Genomic DNA, 22,461 nt, shown 5'->3' with positions numbered 1-22,461 from the left:
ATATATATGTACACACACACACAAACACACACTGTTTCTATGTATGTAATATCTATCGAATCGGATATGTATTTATATAATTTTTTCTCAAATCTCTTTAATTAGCTACTCTTACATTTAAATATCTCACATACATATCAGTTCACTTATTATCAGTAATAAAAAATGGCAATAAACACGTAATTATGTCCATTTATTACTATTATAAGTATAATTATTGCTTCTATTATCCGCAGTTTGGTAGTGGTACCAGTATATTTATTCCAATTAGTTAAACATTCACTCACTCATTCAGACGGTTGAACAGAATTTTCCAGTACAACAACTCACCAGCCAGCCAATCAAGAGTCATGAATATTCAACAAAATGGACAAGGGGGCGTGCCCTATTATTATAATGCGCCGACCGACCCGCAACAACAACAGCAGCAGCAACAACAACAACAATACCAATACAACAACAACTACGACAGCGGCAACTACAACTACGACAGCAGCAACTACTACTACGACTACACGGATGAGAACGACGAGGAAGAAATGCCGGCCACTGAGAGAGAACTAGCAGAAGACGCTCAATGGAAACTTATCCAGAAGAATACCTTTACGAGATGGGCCAACGAGCATTTGAAGCTGGTCAACAAGAACGTTTCTGACCTTGAGTATGACCTTTCCGACGGGTTGAGGTTCCTTAGTTTGATTGAGGTCTTGTCGGGGAAGAAATTTCAGAAGTATAACAGGCGACCGAATTTTAGGACTCAAAAGTTGGAGAATGTTACCATGTGCCTGAAGTTTTTAGAGGTAGATGAGGGAATAAAGATCGTTAATATAGGTTCGTTGGCTTTTGTATGTTGGTTTTTTTGTATGTATGGGTTTGTATGCGTTTGTTTGTTTGTGTTGCATTTGTATATTTTGTATTTTTTGTGCGTCTTTTCGTGTTGGTAATCGAATTTTTGTTTTTTTTTTATGGTTTAATAATAATTTGTGATTGTATATTTTTGTATGTATTTTGGTGTATATTTTTCCAAATTTGTATTTCGTAACTTTTGTATGTTTTGTATATCGTAATATGGCATCCTTTTGTATATTTTTAAAGTTTGTATATTGCATTTTCTTGCTTCTTAAATGAGAGCTTCGCTCGTCTGTTAGCTGGATAAAAGATACATTTTGTTTTTAATCAAATTATGAAGATGAAAAAAGTTTTGTTAATGTTATTATTATTATTGTTATTATTATTATTATTGTTATTATTATTATTGTTATTGTTATTATTTTGTTTGTCTTTGTGATGTTTCTTGATAGTGGATAGTGGTGGTAGTTGTTTTTGTTGTGAGAGTGTTGCAATGTTTTTTGATGTTATTTGTTGTCTTGCCGTTGTTGTTGTATTGTTTTTGTATTAATCTTTGTTGTTGTTCTTGCTGTCTTGCTGTTGTTGTTGTTGCATTGTTATTGTTCTTTGTTGTTGTTGTTGTTGTATTGTTATTGTTCTTTGTTGTTGTTGTTTCTGTTGTTGTTATTGTTGTTGTTCGTCGTTGTTGTTGCATTCGTTTACAATGTTTCAGTTTGTTTCCATACAAGTGTTATTTGGCCTTGACTAAATTCAATTGTATACGGTCCGCAATATTACTATTATTATGATTATAACGATGATGATGATGACGATGATGATGATGACGATGACGACGATGATGATGATGGAGGTGATGATAGCCAGAAATAGAATGACTATGAGGATAATACAAATGATATGCATATATTGGTAAAAGTTGTTTTTATCTTTCTCTCTCTCTCTCTTTCTCTCTCTCTCTCTTTCTCTCTTTCTTTCTTTCATTACACACACGCACGCACGCACACACACACACACACACACACACACACACACACACATGTGTTTGTGTGTAACATATTTGCGAAAATTTAAATCTCTTAATTAAAACAACAACAACTCAGGAAAACCACACACAGACGCGAACACACATACATACACACACACATATATATATATATATTTTATATGTTTATATACATATACACATATGCCAACATATATACATAATGTAAAATAGAAACCATTATACATACATGCATATTGTATGTATAATTTTCTAAGCGTTACGTTATCTTCCCTCTCTCTTTCTTTCTCTCTCTCTCTCTCTTTCTCTCTCTTTATTTCTCTCTCTCTCTCTTTCTCTCTCTTTATTTCTCTCTCTCTCCCACACACGCACACGCACCACACACATGTGTTCTGGTTTGCTGTTTCCCTGTGTCTGAGTAACTTTGGGGTATGTATGCAAACGTATTAATTTTTAATTAAAAGATTTATAGATGAACAAATAATTTAATTGACAGATAGTATAATTAGTTATTTAGTGAAGTAATATTATTAAAAATAAATATTCATTCAATCATTCATTCGTTCGTTCGTTCGTTCGTTCGTTCATTCATTCATTCATTCATTCAAAAGATTTCTCCATCTCTCAACCATCAATTAGTTTTTCAAGTGCTTATTTATATTTCTCAATGTAAATATAGACAATCGTTTTCTATATCATAAAAGTCCACAAACACATACACGCACACACACACACACACACACACACACACACACACACACACACACACGCTTACACACACGTAGACACACACACAAACAGACACACACGCATTTTACGTGAAATTATTCCCATTACGTCACAACTACGTCACAACAACCTACAGACAGTACGGATATAGTGGACCACAAACTGAAGCTGATCCTTGGTCTGATCTGGACCCTAATCCTTCACTACTCCATCTCTATGCCAATGTGGGATGGCGACGATTACGATCCGTCTAAACCGGATAAAACTCCCAAACAGAAGTTGTTGGGTTGGTTGGCTAGTTTATTCATTTCATTTTTTGTTAGTGTCTTTATTGGTTTTTTTCATTTTTAACATATGAAAACATTTCACAGAATTTAAATTACAAACACACACTCTCTCACACACACTACGCACACACACATACACACACACACATACACACACGCACACACACACACACTTCACTCAACACACTTGAAGGTTGGATTCAGAGCAAGCTGCCAGATAAACCCATTCAAAACTTTACCACTGATTGGAATGACGGAACCGCCATTGGGGCTCTTGTGGACGCTGTCGCACCTGGTTTGTGGCTACTGTGGCTGTGGCTACTGTATTTGTGGCTTGTGGCTGATGTAGTTGATGTACTTAATGTTTTAGCTGATGATGCGGCGTTGTTTTCTGTTTTCTTCATCTAACTAATGTTCGTCTTATTAATTATGCATCTAATTAATTATTCACCTAATTAATTATACACCTAATTAATATTCATAAGGGCTTTGCCCTGATTGGCAGGACTGGACCCCGGAGAACGCCATACCAAACGCTACGGAAGCAATGAATGCCGCTGAACAGTGGCTTGACGTACCACAGGTACTGATGACGATGATGATGAAGACGACGATGACGATGATGATGAAGACGACGATGACGATGATGATGAAGATGACGATGATGATAAAGACGACGACGACGATGATGGTGATCACCTTCATTATCATCATCTTTTTATCCCAACTATCCCAAATATAGTTGATCCGCCCAGCCGAAATGTGCAATCCCAAAGTTGACGAATTAAGTATGATGACCTACTTATCCCAGTATCCCAACGCAAAACTAAAACATGGAGCACCGCTGAAACCCAAAACTAATCCGGCGCGTATCAAGGCTTATGGACCAGGTCAGGATTTATTTGTTGTTGTTGTTGTCGTCTTTGGAGTGTTTTGATTTTTCTTGGTTTTGTTGTTGCAGTTCCTGATTACGACAACAACACTATCATAAATACAAAGATTTCAACAACAACATCAAAAATCATGAACCAAACATTCCAACAACAACGAAACATTCTGCACGTCAACAATAATACAAGCCACACCATAAAAACAACAACCGCTACTACTACTACTACTGTTTCCACCATTTCTTCTACTACTACTTCTGCTGCTACTTCTACAACAACAAAAATTACCTACCAACTCAACCATCGACACACCCAATCAGGAATCGAGCCCTATGGAAACACGGCGGGCAACCCAGCAAGATTCATCGTGGAAACATTCGCTGCAGGGTCAGGTGAACCTGAGATAGTTGTCGTCAACCCCAATGGTCAGCAAGAACCTGTTAGTACTTTTGTTGCTGCTGCTCATTTTCTCTTTTCTCTCTCTTTCTTTCTCTCTCTCTTCTTTTCTCTCACTTTTTCCTTCTTATCTCTCTTTTCTTATCTTGTTTATTTTTTTCATTTTTAATTTATCTTTCAACCAATCCACCGCCACTGAAAACTCCCACCACCCAGTGCGAGGTCATCTTCAACAACGACAGAAGCGCCTCCTATAACTGCGTCTACGTGCCGAGCATGGCCGGGCCCTACAGAGTCCACGTCAAATTCGCGGGCAAGGAGACCCCCAAAAGCCCCTACGTCGTCAATGTTGAGGCAGTCCCTGGAGACGCTGGTAGGGTGACTGCCTCGGGTCCTGGGATTGAGAAAACTGGCGTTGTTGCTAATAGGAAGACGTACTTTGAAGTGCATACCAAAAGTTTGTGATGGTGATGTGGTGATGTTTGTATGTACTTGTTTGTGTGTGTTTGTATGTGCGTGTGTTTGTATGTGCGTGTGTGCGTGTGTTTGTATGTGCGTGTGTGTGTGTTTGTATGTGCGTGTGAGTGTGTGTTTGTATGTGCATGTGTGTGTGTGTCTGATGTTGCCCTTGCAATCATCTTAATAAATTATACCCCTACCTAATTATCATTATTAATCAAAGCCCTACCTAATTATTATAATTAATCACAATCCTACCTAATTATCATAATTAATCATAGCCCTACCTAATTATCATAATTAATTATAGCCCTACCTAATTATCATAACCACAAATAATTGCGACAGACGTTGGCGTTGGTGTGGTTGACGTCGGCATCGTCGATCCAACCGGCCGACGGGACATCGTGAAGCCATTGGTGGCTAGAAAATCCGATGATAATTGGTTATTATTATTGTTGTTTTTATTATTATCATTTGTTATTATTATTATTCTTTATTATTTATTATTATTATTTATTATTATTATTATTCTTATTATTATTAATATTATCACCATCGTTGAAGATTTCGTTATTATTAACTACATATTCATCGTCCTCCACACCGTCAACAACATCATCATCATCATCATCATCAACATCATCATCAACATCATCTTCAACATCATTATCAACATCATCTTCATCATCATCATCGGCATCTACGTCACATCATTATCATTACCATCCCCACCACCCCTACCATCATCATCCTCATCCTCATCATCATCATCATTAGGTATGTTGAGTATCTGCCATTAATAGAAGGCCTCCATAGTGTTAACGTGTACTTCGCAGGCAAGTCAATCCCGATGAGTCCCTATCCAGTGCACGTGTCTAGAGGTCGGTTGGTTGGCTGGTTGGTTGGTTAGTTGGTTGGTTGGTCGGTTGGTTGGTTGGTTGATTGGCTGGTTGGTTGATCGGTTGGTTAGATGGTCAGTTGGTTGATTCATTGGCTGGTCGGTTGGCTGGTTGGTTGGTCGGTTGGTTTGATGGTCAGTTGGTTGATTCATTGGCTGGTTGGTTAGCTGACTGAATAAATGAATGATAAATGAATGAATGATAAAATGATTGATCGATTAACTGATTGATTGTCCGTCTAACCAGCTGGTTGATTGATTCAATGTTTGGTCGACTGGTCGACTGGTTGACTTATTATTATTATTATTATTATTATTATTATTATTATTATTATTATTATTTTTCTCATTAATTTTCATCATAAACAACAACAGAAGGAGCGCCGCCTGTCGACGCAAACAGTAAGATGATTTTTTTTAACGAACTTTTCATAAACTTTAATAATTACTTTTATTTTTATTATTAATTTTTTTTATTTTTAACACAATTCTTCTTTTACTAATTCTCAAAAAGATCAGTGAGTGTACGTTCTAAATATTTTAGTACATTGCATGTGACTGGTCCGAATCTTCCTGCCATTGAACCTGGTCACTGGAGTAGCAGTGACAAGCATCTTCACCATTATTATATTATTATTACTAGTAGTATTATTATTAATCATAATTTGTAAAAAATTATAAATTTATTTTATTCTCCTCAAAGGAATTCCACCAGGAAAGCAATGCGCCCCGCGTTAGATTTGTGTTTTTCATTTATCGAACTGAATCTCTATGACATTCAAATAAATTATGAAAATTTTTTTTAAACATACAGTTGATGCAGCTAGGTCTTCAATTGCTTCGCGTTAGTGAATACATTTTTATGAATAAATTAACATAAATTTGCATATTATCATCTTATTATCATCCTAAAAGCTCATCATTTGGATTTCTAGGAATAATAACATTTTAAACAGACAAACAGACATAGAAACACATTTTCTTTCACTCTCGTCTACCACACACACACACACACACACACACACGCACACACACACACACACACACACGCACACACACACACACACACACACGCACACACACACACACACGCACACACACAAACGTATCAACAACTATTTCAGCGACAGCCAAGCCATCAGGTCTGCCAGTTGCCCCGGTTGAACCAGTAACCAAACAACGTTGGTCACCTTTGTCTTTCTAATAAAATGCAATTACCCATAAAGCATTTTTTTTAACGAAATGAAACGACTCGAAACGAGGCAAGGCGAAACGAGACGAACCGAAACGTTATTTAATAAAAATTTCACATCTTATAAATCCGTGCGAGATATGACAAGACTGACAGATGCAAAATTTGCACCTGATGTTAAAATTTTAAATTACTTAATATTTAATTAACGATTTTGTTAATTTATTTTTCTCTATTTTACTTTAATAGAACCGCAAGGCGTTTCACAGATGAAAAAACCACGTATGTATATTTGTCTGTCTGTCTGTCTGTACGTTTGTCCGTCTGTATGTGTGTTTGCATATAAATGTGGAATCATGAACTCGTTTATTTGCTATAGTAACAAAATAAAAATATATTAACTTTAATATATTTATATAAAGTTCATTTGTGATTCGACTTTACACATATTTATCTATGTAGCTGAATAACAAACTCTAATTCGAACATTAGAGATCAATATATCTTTATTTAAACCGTCAGAAACATTGAATAATTTATAATGAAAGAAACAAATAAATAAAGAGTAAAGAAACAAATAAATAAAAATTAGTTTCTCTCTTGTAGTTTCTTCAGCGATATATTATTATTATTAGAAAATAATTATATTGCACCATTTCAAGGCGCTTCATTAAATATAAAAGTATCAGTAAGTTAGCATGAACTTGCATATCTACTCTTAGTAGCATCACTTATTCATGTTCCGGGCTATCATCATTTCATTAATTTTCATCATCATATCCTTCACTTCATCACTCTCCATCAGTAACTCCAAATCTTCCGGCTCGGCTACAGCGGCTGATTTCTTCTCCCTTAGTCTCTCCTCATTTTTCCTCAACCTGATTAACAGTCTCTTGACCACTTTCTCCCTCTCGTTAGCCATTTTTTCCAAAATTACTTTCCTTTGATTTGAAAATTCCACCGCTTCGTCCTTTAACTTTTTATTCCTCTGCCTGATTATGTCATTACTCTTCTCTCGTTGTATTCTTTTCTCTTCTAATTTAGCATCCGTGACCTTCTTCTGGAAGCCGGCGATGAGTTCTGATATAGGTATCATCTTCTTAATTGGCAGAGTGCAATTTGCTGAAAGTAATAGAACAATTTACCAGAACAAATGAGCTATCAAAATTATTTGGAGAACTTTTGAAAGCAGTTGTAGAGAAGGCAAACCTGTCGGGTTATATAGTATTCTCAACATTTTATTATTCCACTTTGCTAAGGCTTTGCAATCATAAAAATTCTTTATTGTCGTGAGTCGTTTGTGATTCGGGACATTGATCATATCTACAAGCGTTGTAAAGTGAATAGTAAACGCTATTTACAATTCATTAAATTAACTTTGGCAGTGTCTGTTGATTATAACAGATCTGTTAATTATAACAGATTCTAACTAAGTGTTGTTTCTTTTTTTGTGAATTACGTTTACACACACACAACACACACGCACACACATACACACACACATGCACACACATAGACACACACACATACACATACACACACATACACACACACATACACACACATAGACACACACAACACACACACAATACACACGCACACACATACACACACATACACACACACAACACACAACCACAACAGCCGCGGACGCCAGGCGCTGCTACGCCACTGGAAGAGGCATTCAACCCAAGGGCGTGAGAGTGGGCGACGATGCCGACTTCAAAGTCCACACGCAGGGGGCCGGCGATGGCGATCTAATGGTCAGGGTTCTTGGACCTGGGGGTGTCGAAGAGAGGATAAGGGTCCGAAAATTGGACCCCGTGACCTTCGAATGCGCCTACACACCTAGAAAGCCAGGTTACATGATTGCTAGGATGTTATATTGCAATTTAATTAATGGATATTTCTTTCTTGCTATTGAGATATCAATTGACTAACATGATGTTGAAAGGTGAAATTGAAAAGATATTTTATATCAATAAATTTAAAAAATTTTTTAATAAATGAACGCTACAGGTCTCCACACTGTGGTTATTAATTACGGAGGCCAGCCTATCACAAAGAGTCCTTTCAAGGTATCATTGTCCTTCACACAATTATTTTTTTAAATCTTGCTGAGAGGCAGATAAATAATCAATAAATAATAAATTAATCAATAATCAAATAAATAATACGTAATCATTACATATAAATTCTTGATAAGACTCCAGAGACAGAGTCAGAACACTTACATCCAAAAAATTCAACAAATAAGAACAACCATTCAACGAACCACAACAAACATTCCAGGTAGACGTGGGGCCCTTGAAACAAAGCCACATACGTGCCTTCGGGCCGGGTCTGGAGACGGGGGTGGTCGGTTTCCCCGCATGTTTCACTGTTGAAACTAATGGCGAAACTGGAGCGCTAGGTGAGTACTTGGTGGTGTGTGTGTGTGCTTGTGATTGTGTGTGTATTTAATTTAAATTTATTCAAATTTGATAATAATCCAGACATCCATCAAACTGATTTTGTTATCCCAAAAGGATTTTCGATAGAAGGGCCATCCCAGGCCAAAATCGACTGCAAGGACAACGGCGACGGCTCTGCTGACATCACCTACTGGCCGACAGCTCCCGGCGAGTACGCCGTGCACATTCTCTGCAATGAGGAGGACATCCCGAAATCCCCCTACATGGCGGATATCAGGCCCATGACAGGATCTTTTGATCCGTCTAAAGTTGGTTTATTTTTTGTTTGACGTGGACCTATTTAAACTCTTAATTTGTTGTCGCCGATTTTAGCATCATTGATTCATCATTATCTCTGTCGTTTTCAACATCACTATTATTTCTTCATCATCTTTGTCGTCGTCATGGTCATCCTCATCATCTTTTTAGGTAGAGGCCTCAGGGCCAGGCTTGCAGAGGGTAGGCAACACGGTCAACAAATGGGCCGAATTTACGGTGGACACGAGAAGGGCCGGCCGCGCACCCCTTACGATTGTAGCCATGGATGCTGACTACAATCCCGTTGATGTTCTCGTCCAGGATAACAAGGATGGTCGGTGTTTTTGGGATTGTTGGGATAATTATTAAAAAATATTTGGGATAATTTTATTCTACTTGTTTTTGTTATTGCTGTTATTATTTTGTTGATTATTTTTGTTTGTTATTATTGTTATTGCTATTTTTGTTTTTCATGTAGTGTGACTTTGAAAGTTTAGTAAGATCACAATCGGTCTTTGAATGAAAATTAATTATACTCACGCACACAAACACACACACACAAACGCACTCACACACACACAAACACACAAACACACACACACACAAACACATACACACACGCACACATGTAGGCACTTTCTTCTGCCGCTACATGCCCAAGAGAAGCGTAAAGCACACAATTTTGATATCGTACGGTGGAGTTTCTATCCCACATAGCCCGTACAGAGTTAGTAGTTGTGGCAGTAATTTGATGTTAGTGTAGTTAGTAGTAAACTGATGCCTTACAAATCCAGTAATTTATTAACTAAGTAGTTCTTACAAAATAAAATAAATATTACTTTTTAAAATAATGAAATACTTTTTAAACTATTAAAATAAAATAAATCTTACTTTCAAAAGGTTCTCGTGCAAGAGAGTAGCAACCCTTCAAAGGTCAAAGTTTACGGCCCTGCTCTGGAGAGGCCGGTCAAGACCTTCCAGCGGACCTTCCTCATTGTGGACTGCACCGAAGCTGGGCCAGGTGCAATATATAATAATAAAAAAATACAATAAATAGAGGATGCAATAAATAGCACCAAAATTTAACCTTACCCCTTCAAATATAGGCGACGTGGCTATAGGCCTGGCAGACGCCAAAGGCATGGACTGTCCCGTGGAAACAAGGGATAATGGGGATAATACGTTCCGGATTGATTTTGAGCCAACTACGGTCGGCATGTACACGGCTAATGTCTTCTTTGCCGATCAGGAAATTCCCGCCAGTCCGTATAAAATCAAAGTGGAGCCCAGTATCGATGTTGGAAAAGTTAAGGTGGAAGGGCTGGAAGAAAGTTAGGATTGTTTCGTCTTTGTTTTTTAATTATTCATGAGTTATTTTATTAATTTATTTACGTATAATTATTAATAAATTAATTACTTAATTTGTTTATTATATGATGATGTCTTAACGGTTGAATATTTTGTGATTTTATTTAAAATTGTTACTGTAGTTAAGATGATTTCGTTTTCATTCATTTTAAAATTTAATTTATGACCTCATTTGTAGTAATTGTCCGGTTTCAACTGCCCAATTAATTATTTTTTTTATGTTTGAAACAGTCATGCAAATTGTAAACCTAATTTTAATCATTTCAAAATCCATTTTACGAGTTTCATCCTTAAAATTCTGCCATGCTAACTTCAATTTTTGATTTTTTGATTCACCGCCCAGCAGTTTATTAACTATTTCTGAGTGCGTCAGACCAGTGAATGCTGTTCCAAATAATCTACCATGTTGCACCTTTCATTATTAATTTGCGAATTTCATTTGAAAATCCCACTAGAAACTTGCGCAATAAAAATCGCGAAGAACAACAAACGGATTTTTAACACGCCACAAAACTTCGGTGTGATTCATTATAACATTTAACGAAATTTAGGAGTGCCAGTCGGGAAGGAAGTAGACTTCGACATAATAACAACTGGGGCTGGCAAAGGTCAAGTTCAAGTGCTCATCACCAGTCCTTCTGGAAAGTTGATGGCAGCTAAAATTGAAGAAACGATCGACGGGTTTGGCGCTAAATTCGTCCCGATCGAAATCGGCCCACATTCGGTGCAAGTAGTTTTTGCCAGCCAGCCGGTTCCAAAGAGTCCTTTCCGTTGCGTGGCCTACATAGACGAACAGAAACCAGCCCCACCCCCTAAGGGAGACCCCATGGAAGTGAAAGCGTACGGTCCAGGGCTGACCACTGGCAAGGCGAACGCTCCGGCAGATTTCACAATCGATACTCGAGAGGCAGGCCCTGGAGGATTGGGACTGACCATAGAGGGGCCCTGCGAGGCTAAGATTGAATGTTTCGACAGGGGGGATGGCACTTGTGACGTCAGATACTGGCCAACGGAGCCTGGAGATTACGTCATCAACATCACTTACGACGAGAAACCAATCGCAAAATCTCCATTTAAGGCCCTCATACAGCCGAGCAGAACAGTGGACGTTAGTAACGTCAGAGCTTATGGGCCCGGACTACAGCCAACGGGTTATTAGTGCTTGCCTTCTTTGAATGGATTAGTTTTTCCGTCGTATCTGGGTTTCTAACAATAACAATCATAATAACAATAATCGGACTGTCTTATTATTATTGTTATTATTGTCTTTATTCAATGTTACATGGCTAAGCTGAAGAAGAATATACCAGCCGGACCAACTTTTTTTAATTCCTTAAATATAAAAAAAGTTATCGGACGTATAACTCTGTTGCATGTTCTCGTTACTTTTAACATATTAATACAGATAACGGTTAAAATAACAATATTTTTCCAGTCCAAGGCATGTTACATACTTGAGAAGCATGTGTAGTTGTCTAATTTCCTTATGATTAATTCAGCATTTTCGTTTGTGTTTTCATCATTTTTAACATTATTACACAATAATCTAACAAGGTTATGCACGTACAGATGTTCACTTTTATTCATGATCTGTTGTTTTAGGCTATATCAATCTCCAACCATCTAACAAACAGTTAAACCCTTCCTATGTTACCTATTACTAATCAGTTACTAACTCACCCTATGCAAAAAAAAATTAAATAATTTCAATCAATTCTAGCAAATCAAAAAACTTAAACCCAACACTCAAAAAACAACAAACACAAACAGGAGTCTTTCTAGACAGCACCACGGACTTCATAGTGGACGCTACTCAGGTCATCCCGAAAGGTCAAGGAAAGGTCAAAGCATTCGTGACCTCGCCAAACGGACTGAAGACCGAAGCACTGACAAACAACAACAACGACGGCACCTTTAAATGCTTGTACACGCCTTTCGAACAAGGTTGGTTGTGTGATCAATTTGGTTTTGAAATTTTAAAAATTTTGGTTGCCTGATGGAATAATTTTCATTCGAGGCTTGCACCTGATTGACGTCACGTACGATGGATTCCACATCCCGAGAAGTCCATTCAAGGTCAACGTCGTTCCCGGCTGTGACCCCTCAAAGGTCAGGGCATACGGACCAGGTCGGTTCCTGAAATTTGTTTCAGATGGATTTTTACGACGAAAACGTCAGAAATATCTTCGATTTTGGACGTAATTTGTAATTAAAACTTTAACCGTTTGTGCAGTTATCTCAAATTTTCACTCGAAAAATTGTAACGCAACAGGTTTGGAGGGCGGACACACAAACCAACCTCAAATATTCACGGTCGAAACAAGAGGGGCTGGCCAAGGTGGCTTGGGACTCGCCATTGAAGGGCCCTCTGAGGCGAAGATGAACTGCAGGGATAACAGAGATGGTTGGTTCAAATTTAGAAAGAATTGATGTTGCAACGTTAAACAATTAAATGGAATAAACGATCTATAGCATAATAACGAACTGACTCAACAAAAAAATGCAGGCAGTTGCACCGTGGAGTACTTGCCAACCAAAGCAGGAGACTACGACATCAGCGTCAAATTCGCAAACAGGGATATTCCAGGTAAATCAAAATTATAATTAACGCTTTATGGAAATAAATAGCTGCCATCTTGAATGAATGAAACATCGAGGAACACACTCGAGCAAACGTTAACTTAACAACATTGGAACACAGGCAGTGCCTTCCATGTTCACATCACCGATGAAGTCAACCCAATGAAAGTAAGATGTTACGGACCGGGAATTGAACCTAAGGGAGTAAGAAGGGGCCAGCCAGGACTTTTTACCGTTGACACTACCAATGCTGGAATCGCCCCACTCGAAGTGTTCACTACAGATTCGAAAGGTTAGCACAGTTGATTTTAGGGAGAATAAACGACAAATTATCAGTTTCTGTAAAGAAATGAAATAATTGAACTATAATAATTTCTCTAGGCCGCAAGAGACCGGCCCAAATAAACAGACATGGTGATGAGACATTCGATGTGGTCTACTACCCCGACACGGAGGGCCCATTGACGGTTGATGTCAATTATGCCGGAAAACCAGTACCTGGAAGGTGAGGTTTTTTTAGTGTACATACACATACACACACACACCGTTTTGTATATACACATACGCGTACACACATACACAATTCTTTTATTTATATACACCAGCATGCATATGTACACAGATTAAGACACAAACTTATTAGAATTGTTAAGTATTAAGAAGTTATAAAATGAAAATTTAATTCATTTACATGGCTTGGCGGTTTGGGAAATTTATAGATAGCGTAGCAGAATTATAGTTCTATAATTGAAATAATAACTATTTGCACATCACTATTTTAAATTAACTTCACTTTGACTGAGAAATGTAAACATTGGGATTTTAAAATTTAAATACCCTGCATTCTCGGATTTGTTCTACTTTCCTATTTTAAGAACGTTTTAATTTTACAGATTTATTTATATAAATTTTAAATTGAATAATTAGTTAAATAAAAGTTAGCTAAATAATTTAATTTTTTACCATTTTTTAATTTAAAAATTTACAATTTTAATTAATTTACCAAAAAAGTCCTTTCCACACTCGCATCTGGCCGAGTTTCGATGCCAGTCGCGTGATTGTAAGTGGAGATGGTGTCAAACCAACAGGGGTTCTGGCCAGCATACCCACAACCTTCCTCATCGATACGAGGGATGCCGGTCTGGCTGATCTAGACGTCGTTATACAAGTTCGTTCATTTGTTTGTTCGTTTGTTCTTGTTCATCATCAATGGAAGTTGGGCTATACACTTTTGATTGATTGATTGATTATTGATTAATCTAATATTTAAGACTACAAACTCCTAAACTAGATGAAAAAAATTGTAGATAAACTTTTCAAAAATTATTTCGAGGACCCGTATGGTAACTTCGTTCGATCGAAAATAATGGATAACAACGATGGGACATATGTAGTCACCTACACGCCATCAGATGTAGGCAGGTACATGGTCGATGTTAAGTTTGGGGGCCAGAATGTCCCTCACGCCCCCTTCTATGTCAACACCTCTCCAACCGGAGATGCCAGCAAAGTTAAAATATTAGGTAAATAAGCTGTTTAAATATATTTATTTGTTCATCAGTGTTTTGTTGTTGTTTTTATTTTTTGAAAAATTTCATTCCAAAATGAAATTAACCAAAATGAAATTAACCAAAATGCTGGACAAATAACAAGGAAAATTAAATGATTAATAATAAGTTTGGTCATAAAATTTGTTGAACTAGCTATTAAAACTACAAACTAATATCGAAAGTAATAAAATAAATAAAAATAGAATAATAAAAATTTGTTTCACCAGATGGCGTAAGAACCACAATTCCAGTTGGCGAGGAGTGCGTGATAAACATCAACACAGCAGATGCCGGCTATGGAAACATCACCTGCCACATCAGAAGCACAAGTGGTAGCGACGTCGACATCGATATCGTCGACAACGCAGATGGCACTGTCAGCGTCCTCTACACCCCTCGTCTCCCCGGAGCCTACACCATCAACCTAAAGTTTGGCGGTCAACCCATCCCAAGTGGTAACTTCACCCAGCAGGTTGGTCCGTCTGGGAATGGTTTTTTGAGATTTTTTATTTTGAAATTTTTATTGCAAACGACAATGTTTTAACTCTAAAGGATTTATTTCAAACGATTAATCAAAGGTCATCCCATTTTTTAAACTGTTATTTTTCATGTGTATTTATTATCTTTGGTTATTCAGGCCATGGATCCGGAGAAATTGAAAGCAATGGAAAAACCGACATTCAATCCGGTCGACTTCTGTATTCCCATTGGTCCCATCTTCAGTTTTGTTTCCGGTAAAAATGTTTCAATTGTTTATTTCTTCTATAATAATTCAAAACAAAGTATGATAAGCAACGTTAATACAATAACCGAAATAGCACGCCACACAACAGACCGCACCACGACACGACAACGGCCACATAGACCACATGACACCACACTACAACGGCCACATAGACCACACGGACACCACACTACAACAGCCACATTGACCACACGGCACCACACTACAACAGCCACATAGACCACACGACACCACACTACAACAGCCACATAGATCACACGACACCACACTACAACAGCCACATAGACCACACGACACCACACTACAAAAGCCACATTGACCACACGACACCACACAACAACAGCCACAGTAACCACACGACACCACACGACAACAGCCACATTGACCACACGACACCACACAACAACAGCCACAGTAACCACACCATCTGGTGAGCAGCATCGACCAGTGATCGAGGACAACAAGAATGGAACTGTCAAAATCAAGTACTCTCCCAGAGAAACGGGCCTCCATAAACTGGACGTCTTCTACAACAACAACCCCATCGATGGCAGTCCCTTCAACTTTTTTGTGCATGCTCTTGGAAGGGGGGTGGTCACCGCATACGGTCCAGGGCTCAGTCACGGTCTCGTGGGTCAGCCGTGCCCCTTTACTATTGTCACCAAAGATGCTGGAACTGGTTACTTTAATTTTTGTTGTTGTTGTCCTATGTTTTACTTAAATAAACTACCAATCGTCTTTTATCTTTGAGTGTTAGTTTGACATTGCATTGAAATCAACTAACATATTTTTAATTGATGCCATTTTACATTTCGTAATACAAACAACGATGACGTCATTTCAAAATTTATTATTATTTCAATAATTTCATCCTCCCTAGGTGGCCTGGCCCTGGCCGTGGAGGGCCCCTCGAAGGCAGAGATAACCTGTGTGGACAACAAGGACGGTACATGTTCCGTGTCCTACCTGCCCACTGCACCTGGCGAGTATAACATCATCATTCAATTCGCTGATCAGCACATCCCTGGCTCGCCATTCACTGCTAAAATCGGTAATTGATTGTTAGGATATTTCACGACGTACAGTCAACCACACACACGCACACGCACGCACACACACACGAACACGCACGCACACACATTCATTATTTTTCATACATTCGAAAGTTTTCTTCCTACTTAATTTGTAGTGGGAGACAACTACAAACAAGCCTACCTGTCGGTTGGCACAAGCAGTGAGGTGTCCCTGAGGATCATGGAGGCAGACATCAGCAACTTGACGGCCAGCATCAGGAGTCCTTCCGGTTATGAGGAGCCATGTCTACTCAAGAGACTGCCCAATGGTCATCTAGGTATGTGGCTGCTGTCCTTGTTTCGTTCCATATTGCAGTTGTTTATGTCAGTAACTAAGAAGATATAAGAATAAACAAAGATGACATAGGAACGAAAACCAACCCGATAAATACGAACAACAATGATTTATTATAATTAATGCTAATTTATTCATATAATTACACACACACACACACACACACACACATACACATATATATATACAACCTTGAATGTTGAGATTTGTTTGTTACGCTGCTGTAGGCATCTCGTTCACGCCTCGCGAGGTGGGCTACTACCTGGTGAATGTGTACCGGCCAGGCAAGCAGCACATCCCTAACTCGCCGTTCAAGATCTACGTCGGTGAGACTGAGGTGGGCAACGCCAGTAAGGTCAAGGTCTATGGGCGTGGCCTCACTAGAGGGATGGCCAATGAGCTGAATGAATTTTTCGTCAATACAAAAGATGCCGGTGTGTTGTTCAGTTTCATTGCTATTAGTAGCAATTTATCAGTTATTAATTCTTGTTATATTTTAACCATTTTACTGCAATAAATAATGTCCATGATATCTTTTAATTTTCAGTTATTTTGTTTCTGCTTTGAACAATTGATCAATTGCTACGCAGTGGGTTAATCATTTTATGCTATCATTATTTTTATTGACCGTACAAGCGTAATGGGTTATTGGTTCTAGTAAATGAAATAAGACGTTCAAATGCTGAAATTTTTTAACAAAAAAAAAACTTTGAAGTGATGTTTACAAAGTAAAAAATTGGAGAAAACTCTTCAATTCCAAACTAGGATATGGTGGGCTGAGTCTGTCTGTGGAGGGACCGAGCAAGGCAGACATCGACTGCCAGGACAACGACGATGGCTCCTGCAGGGTCACATACAGGCCCACCGAACCCGGAGACTATCTGGTCAATGTCAAGTTTGCTGATGAACATGTGCCTGGTTAGTAGTGGGCAGTGAATGCGTGTGAGTAAGTGCTATGTGGAAGGATTGTCGGGGAATTTGAATATAAGTTGGATCAGTGTTTTTAGTCTTTATCAATCAATCAACTCGCCAACCCACCAATTAAAACCAACCAATCAACAAACCAGCCAACCAATTAAAACCAACCAATCAACAAACCAGCCAACCAATCACTCAACAAACAGGAAGTCCGTACATGGTGCGCATCGATGGAGAGCCATCGGGAAGGATGACCGAGAAGATCCTGCGGCAGAGAGAGGCTGCCGACATCACGCACATCGGGTCCGAGTGTGAGCTCAGTCTCAAAATTCCTGGTTGGTATCGATGGGAGAAAATACAAATTTTTTTTTTTTTTATTTATGGTGATGACGAAGATGATGACGTAGACAATGACGCGGATAATAATAATATCAATAATAATAATAATAATAATAATAATAATAATAATAATAATAATAGCGATATTGATAATAACAAGGAACCAACAAATACGACATGGAGGCATCGGTAAGCAGTCCCTCCGGATACACGGAGACCTGCCACATCCAGGATCTCGGCAGTAGCCACTACAGCATCAAGTTCGTCCCCAAAGAGATGGGCGTCCATACCGTCAGCGTCAAGCACAGAGGCGTGCACATTCCTGGTTTGTATTGTTTATTTTTTGTATTGGGGTGTTTGTGCTGATGTGTGTTTTTGTTTCTGCGATTTTCCTGTGTCGTGTTTTGTTGTTGTTTTTTTTTGTCATTCTATTCTTCACGTTTTTGAGGTCGTCGTCATCTTCCTATTTTCTTGCTGGTTAGCCATCATCATCGTCATCATTACCATCGTCGCCGATATTATCATCATCGTCGTCGTCGTCATAATTTTAGGAAGCCCCTTTCAGTTTACAGTCGGACCAATCACAGACGGGGGTGCTCATAAAGTTCGTGCCATTGGCCACGGACTGGATAGAGGGGAGGTCCATAAGCAGAGTATGTACGGTTGTATAAGCTGTCAATCAATCGTTCTTCTGTTTAATTTAATTTATTTATTCATCTATCTATCCAACTGCCCACACCACACCACAAAAACTTCAGACCATTTCAGTATCTACACGAGGGAAGCGGGAGCAGGGGGGTTGAGCATCGCAGTTGAAGGTCCCAGCAAGGCGGAAATAGATTTTCAGGATAAAAAAGATGGATCGTGTGATGTTGCCTACGTTTGCACGGAGCCTGGTTGGTTTAAATTTTGCTTTGCGCCGCGAATTTATTTCTACGCTCTTTTGTTTCTTTGATTCAAAATTAGTTTTGATCACGTCTTACATTTCTGGTTATTCACTCATTCATTCAATTTCTCATTCATGTATTAACCTTCATTCACTCATTCATTCGTTCATTTACTCATTCATTCGTTTATTCATTCACTCATTCGTTCACTAATTAACAACAGGAGATTACCTGGTGTCTATTAAATTCAACGACCAGCACATCCCTGACTCGCCATTCAAAGTGCACGTGACCTCTCCGTACGGTGACGTCAGAAAGTTGAACGTCATCGACATACATCAACAGGAATGGCAGGTACGTTTGGCTTATTTCCGCTATTTAATTAATTGATTAATTGTTTAGTTAATTAATTAATTAGTTCGAGTGTTTGAATACAAAAGTAATTGGTTACTTTAAGTAATGTAGTAACATAATTTTGTTTATCTTTTTATTATTCTTGAAAAAAATATTCTGACTCTGACGGAGTTTATCTTACAATTGCAGATAAACAAGCCGGCTGCCTTCACAGTGGATTTCAATGGAGCCCAGGGGAGGTTGGACGCCAGGGTGGTCGCTCCATCTGGAGAGGAGGACCAGGCCATCATTCAGGAGATCGAGAAAGGTGAGGGGGTGTTTGATTGGTTGGTTGGTTGGCCGGTTGATTGGCCGGTTGACCGGTTGGTTTGTTTGATTGGTTGGTTCGTTTGGATGGCTGGATGTCTGTTCGGTTGTTTGGATTATTCGTTTTGTACGTGGCTGTTCAAATTCAGTGCTCATTTTTTTTACGTTCGTCACTCGTCAACTATCAAACACACTTTTCATGAACTTTAACGCAAATATTATTCGAATGAATGTCAATAAATCAGTTAACTAACTAACCAATTTAACAATTATTCACCAGAGAACTGATCACTAACTACCACACAACTCAAGCCACCCACTTTTCTTTTCAACATCCCAACAGATAGGTACGCCGTAAGATTCACCCCACGAGAAAATGGGGTCCACCTGATCCACGTGCGTCTCAACGGAAATCACATCCCTGGCAGTCCCTTCCGTGTCTTTGTGGGCAAGCAGGAGGCTGATCCTGGTCTGGTAAGGGCCTACGGGGATGGGTTGCACCACGGATCAACAGGTGGGTAGGCTGGCTGGTCTGGCCGGTTTTGTAGTTGAAATTTCGAAGTAACTGTTGTTAAATATTTTAAAAATTAACTGATTGAATATTCAAATCAATCACTCACTCACTTTTCCATCCAACCAATCACTTTTTTAGGCCAGTTGTGCAAGTTTATCGTGAACACGGTCAACGCGGGGTCAGGGGCCCTAGCAGTAACAGTGGACGGCCCCTCAAAAGTGCAATTAACATGTAGGGAGGTCGAGGAGGGCTACGAGTTCACCTACACCCCGCTTGCACCTGGCGATTACCTTATAACTATCAAATATGGCGGGAACTATCATATTCCCGGAAGTCCCTTCAGGGCCAGGATTGAAGGTGAGGAGGAGGAATATGATGGATGGATGGATGGATGGATGGATGGATGGATGGATGGATGGATGGATGGATGGATGGATGGATGGATGGATGGATGGATGGATGGATGGATGGATGGATGGATAGATGGATGGATGGATGGATGGATAGGTGAATGAATTAATTGGTGGACTGAGTGGCTGGATGTAATAGCAACAAAAACGTAATCCACAACTACTGCCCTCCCCACCCCACCACCTCTCACTCAGGTCCCGGCAGACCAGCGGCCTGGTCCGAGCAATCGCAAGTCGTCGTTGAGACCATCACAAAAACAAGCACCACTCAAAAGTTAACCTCGGGTCATCCACATTTGCCCTCTGACCCCACGAAGGTCAAGGTGACCGGTGTCGGTCTGCAGAGGGCCTACGCTAATAAAGAGACGTATTTCACCGTCGACACCACGGAAGCCGGTGGGTTGAGTGCTGATCGGTGTTGATAATGATAGTATTGATGATGATGATGATGATGATGATGATCATGATCATGAATGAATACAGGTTATAACATGTTGATGGTCGGGGTCATGGGCCCTGAGATACCCTGTGAGGAAGTCAAGGTCAAACACGTGGGCGACTGCCTCTACAATGTGGCCTACACCGTACACCAACCAGGTTCGAATGCGGCTATGATGATGGTGATGATGACGATGATAGTGTTAATACTGATGATGACGATGATGGTAATGATGATGATGATGATGACGGCGGTGATGATGGTGATGGTTTTAGGGTCGTTGATTTTGGCAGAAGTTACGATAGAAAATGTAAAAATAACCAGACGTTAACGATGATAATCATCATCATCAACATCATCATCATCATCATTATCAGGTAACTACGTCTTGGTGGTGAAGTGGGGCGAGCAACATATACCCGGAAGTCCTTTCCACATATCCGTACTTCCGTAGTGATGACGTCGACGATGGTGATGATGATGATAATACTAATAACAATAATAATAATAAAGATGGCGATGATGACTACTGTGGTTTTGGTGATGATGATGATGATAATGACGACTGCAGTGATGATGACGATGGTAGTGTCGGTTGTGGTGATGATGATGATTGTGATGGTTGTGGCTATGAGAGTGATGATAGTGGTGATAATTTCGATGAGGATGATGATGATGATGATGATGTTGAGAGCGACTACGACGATGATGATGATGATGATGACGAAGTATGGAATAATTACCAAAATGAGGAACAACATGATGATTACGGCAATGATGATGATGGTAGTGAAGATGACGACGACGATGACGATGATGACGATGTGGACGACTTTATACGATTGGTAATAATCACATATATGATCTTTGGTATCGTCTTTGCGGCTAGCGACCTTATTTTCGATCTCTTTCTCGTGAATTTTAAACATTTTAATAAATAAATGAATAAATTATGATAATAATGAAGATGATGATAATTATTGTATTGATGATGATGATTCTTTTAACGATTTTTTCTTCTTTCAACCAAGCGGCTCCTAAGTTCTCAACCATGTTTGTATTGTTATTATTATTATTATTGTTATTATTATTATTATTATTATCATTCATTAATTTTTTGTTGTTTTCTTTTTCTGTTGAAATTCTTTTTTGAAAAAAAATTTACTCAACTGCGATGCGGGAGATGATATCTTTAATTGTATTATAAATAGAACGAAATGCAATATTTTTTTACTCGTTTTATTATTGGTATTCACTCGTTCGTTT

The 22,461-nt window shown here is 38.9% G+C and overlaps 1 protein-coding gene across 1 annotated transcript; it reads left to right on the top strand.

Moving 5' to 3' along the window:
- The first annotated feature begins 478 nt into the window (after positions 1–478).
- Positions 479–21,981, top strand: HELRODRAFT_186524 (hypothetical protein). The gene is made up of 46 exons (XM_009027155.1): positions 479–831; positions 2,718–2,867; positions 3,062–3,163; positions 3,354–3,451; positions 3,611–3,758; positions 4,079–4,197; positions 4,371–4,611; positions 4,962–5,058; positions 5,394–5,497; positions 8,351–8,566; positions 8,726–8,784; positions 8,999–9,119; positions 9,235–9,428; positions 9,589–9,751; positions 10,050–10,144; positions 10,318–10,438; positions 10,524–10,748; positions 11,337–11,936; positions 12,556–12,729; positions 12,803–12,913; positions 13,058–13,189; positions 13,292–13,372; positions 13,487–13,657; positions 13,747–13,870; positions 14,377–14,533; positions 14,699–14,888; positions 15,167–15,387; positions 15,494–15,525; positions 16,004–16,008; positions 16,070–16,339; positions 16,541–16,711; positions 16,850–17,011; positions 17,256–17,462; positions 17,794–17,946; positions 18,153–18,281; positions 18,446–18,610; positions 18,837–18,938; positions 19,044–19,181; positions 19,396–19,526; positions 19,716–19,833; positions 20,176–20,346; positions 20,485–20,703; positions 20,952–21,152; positions 21,240–21,353; positions 21,573–21,757; positions 21,900–21,981. Exons 1-45 carry the CDS (start codon positions 540–542, stop codon positions 21,647–21,649), a joined length of 7,071 nt encoding a protein of 2,356 aa, XP_009025403.1. The 5' UTR covers positions 479–539; the 3' UTR covers positions 21,650–21,757; positions 21,900–21,981.
- The last annotated feature ends 480 nt before the right edge of the window (positions 21,982–22,461 follow it).

The sequence above is a fragment of the Helobdella robusta genome, assembly GCF_000326865.2.
Source record: "Helobdella robusta unplaced genomic scaffold HELROscaffold_5, whole genome shotgun sequence".
Lineage (NCBI taxonomy): Eukaryota > Metazoa > Annelida > Clitellata > Rhynchobdellida > Glossiphoniidae > Helobdella > Helobdella robusta.
The sequence above is the reverse complement of the archived record's forward strand: the minus strand, read 5'-3'. Positions and strand labels throughout refer to the sequence as shown.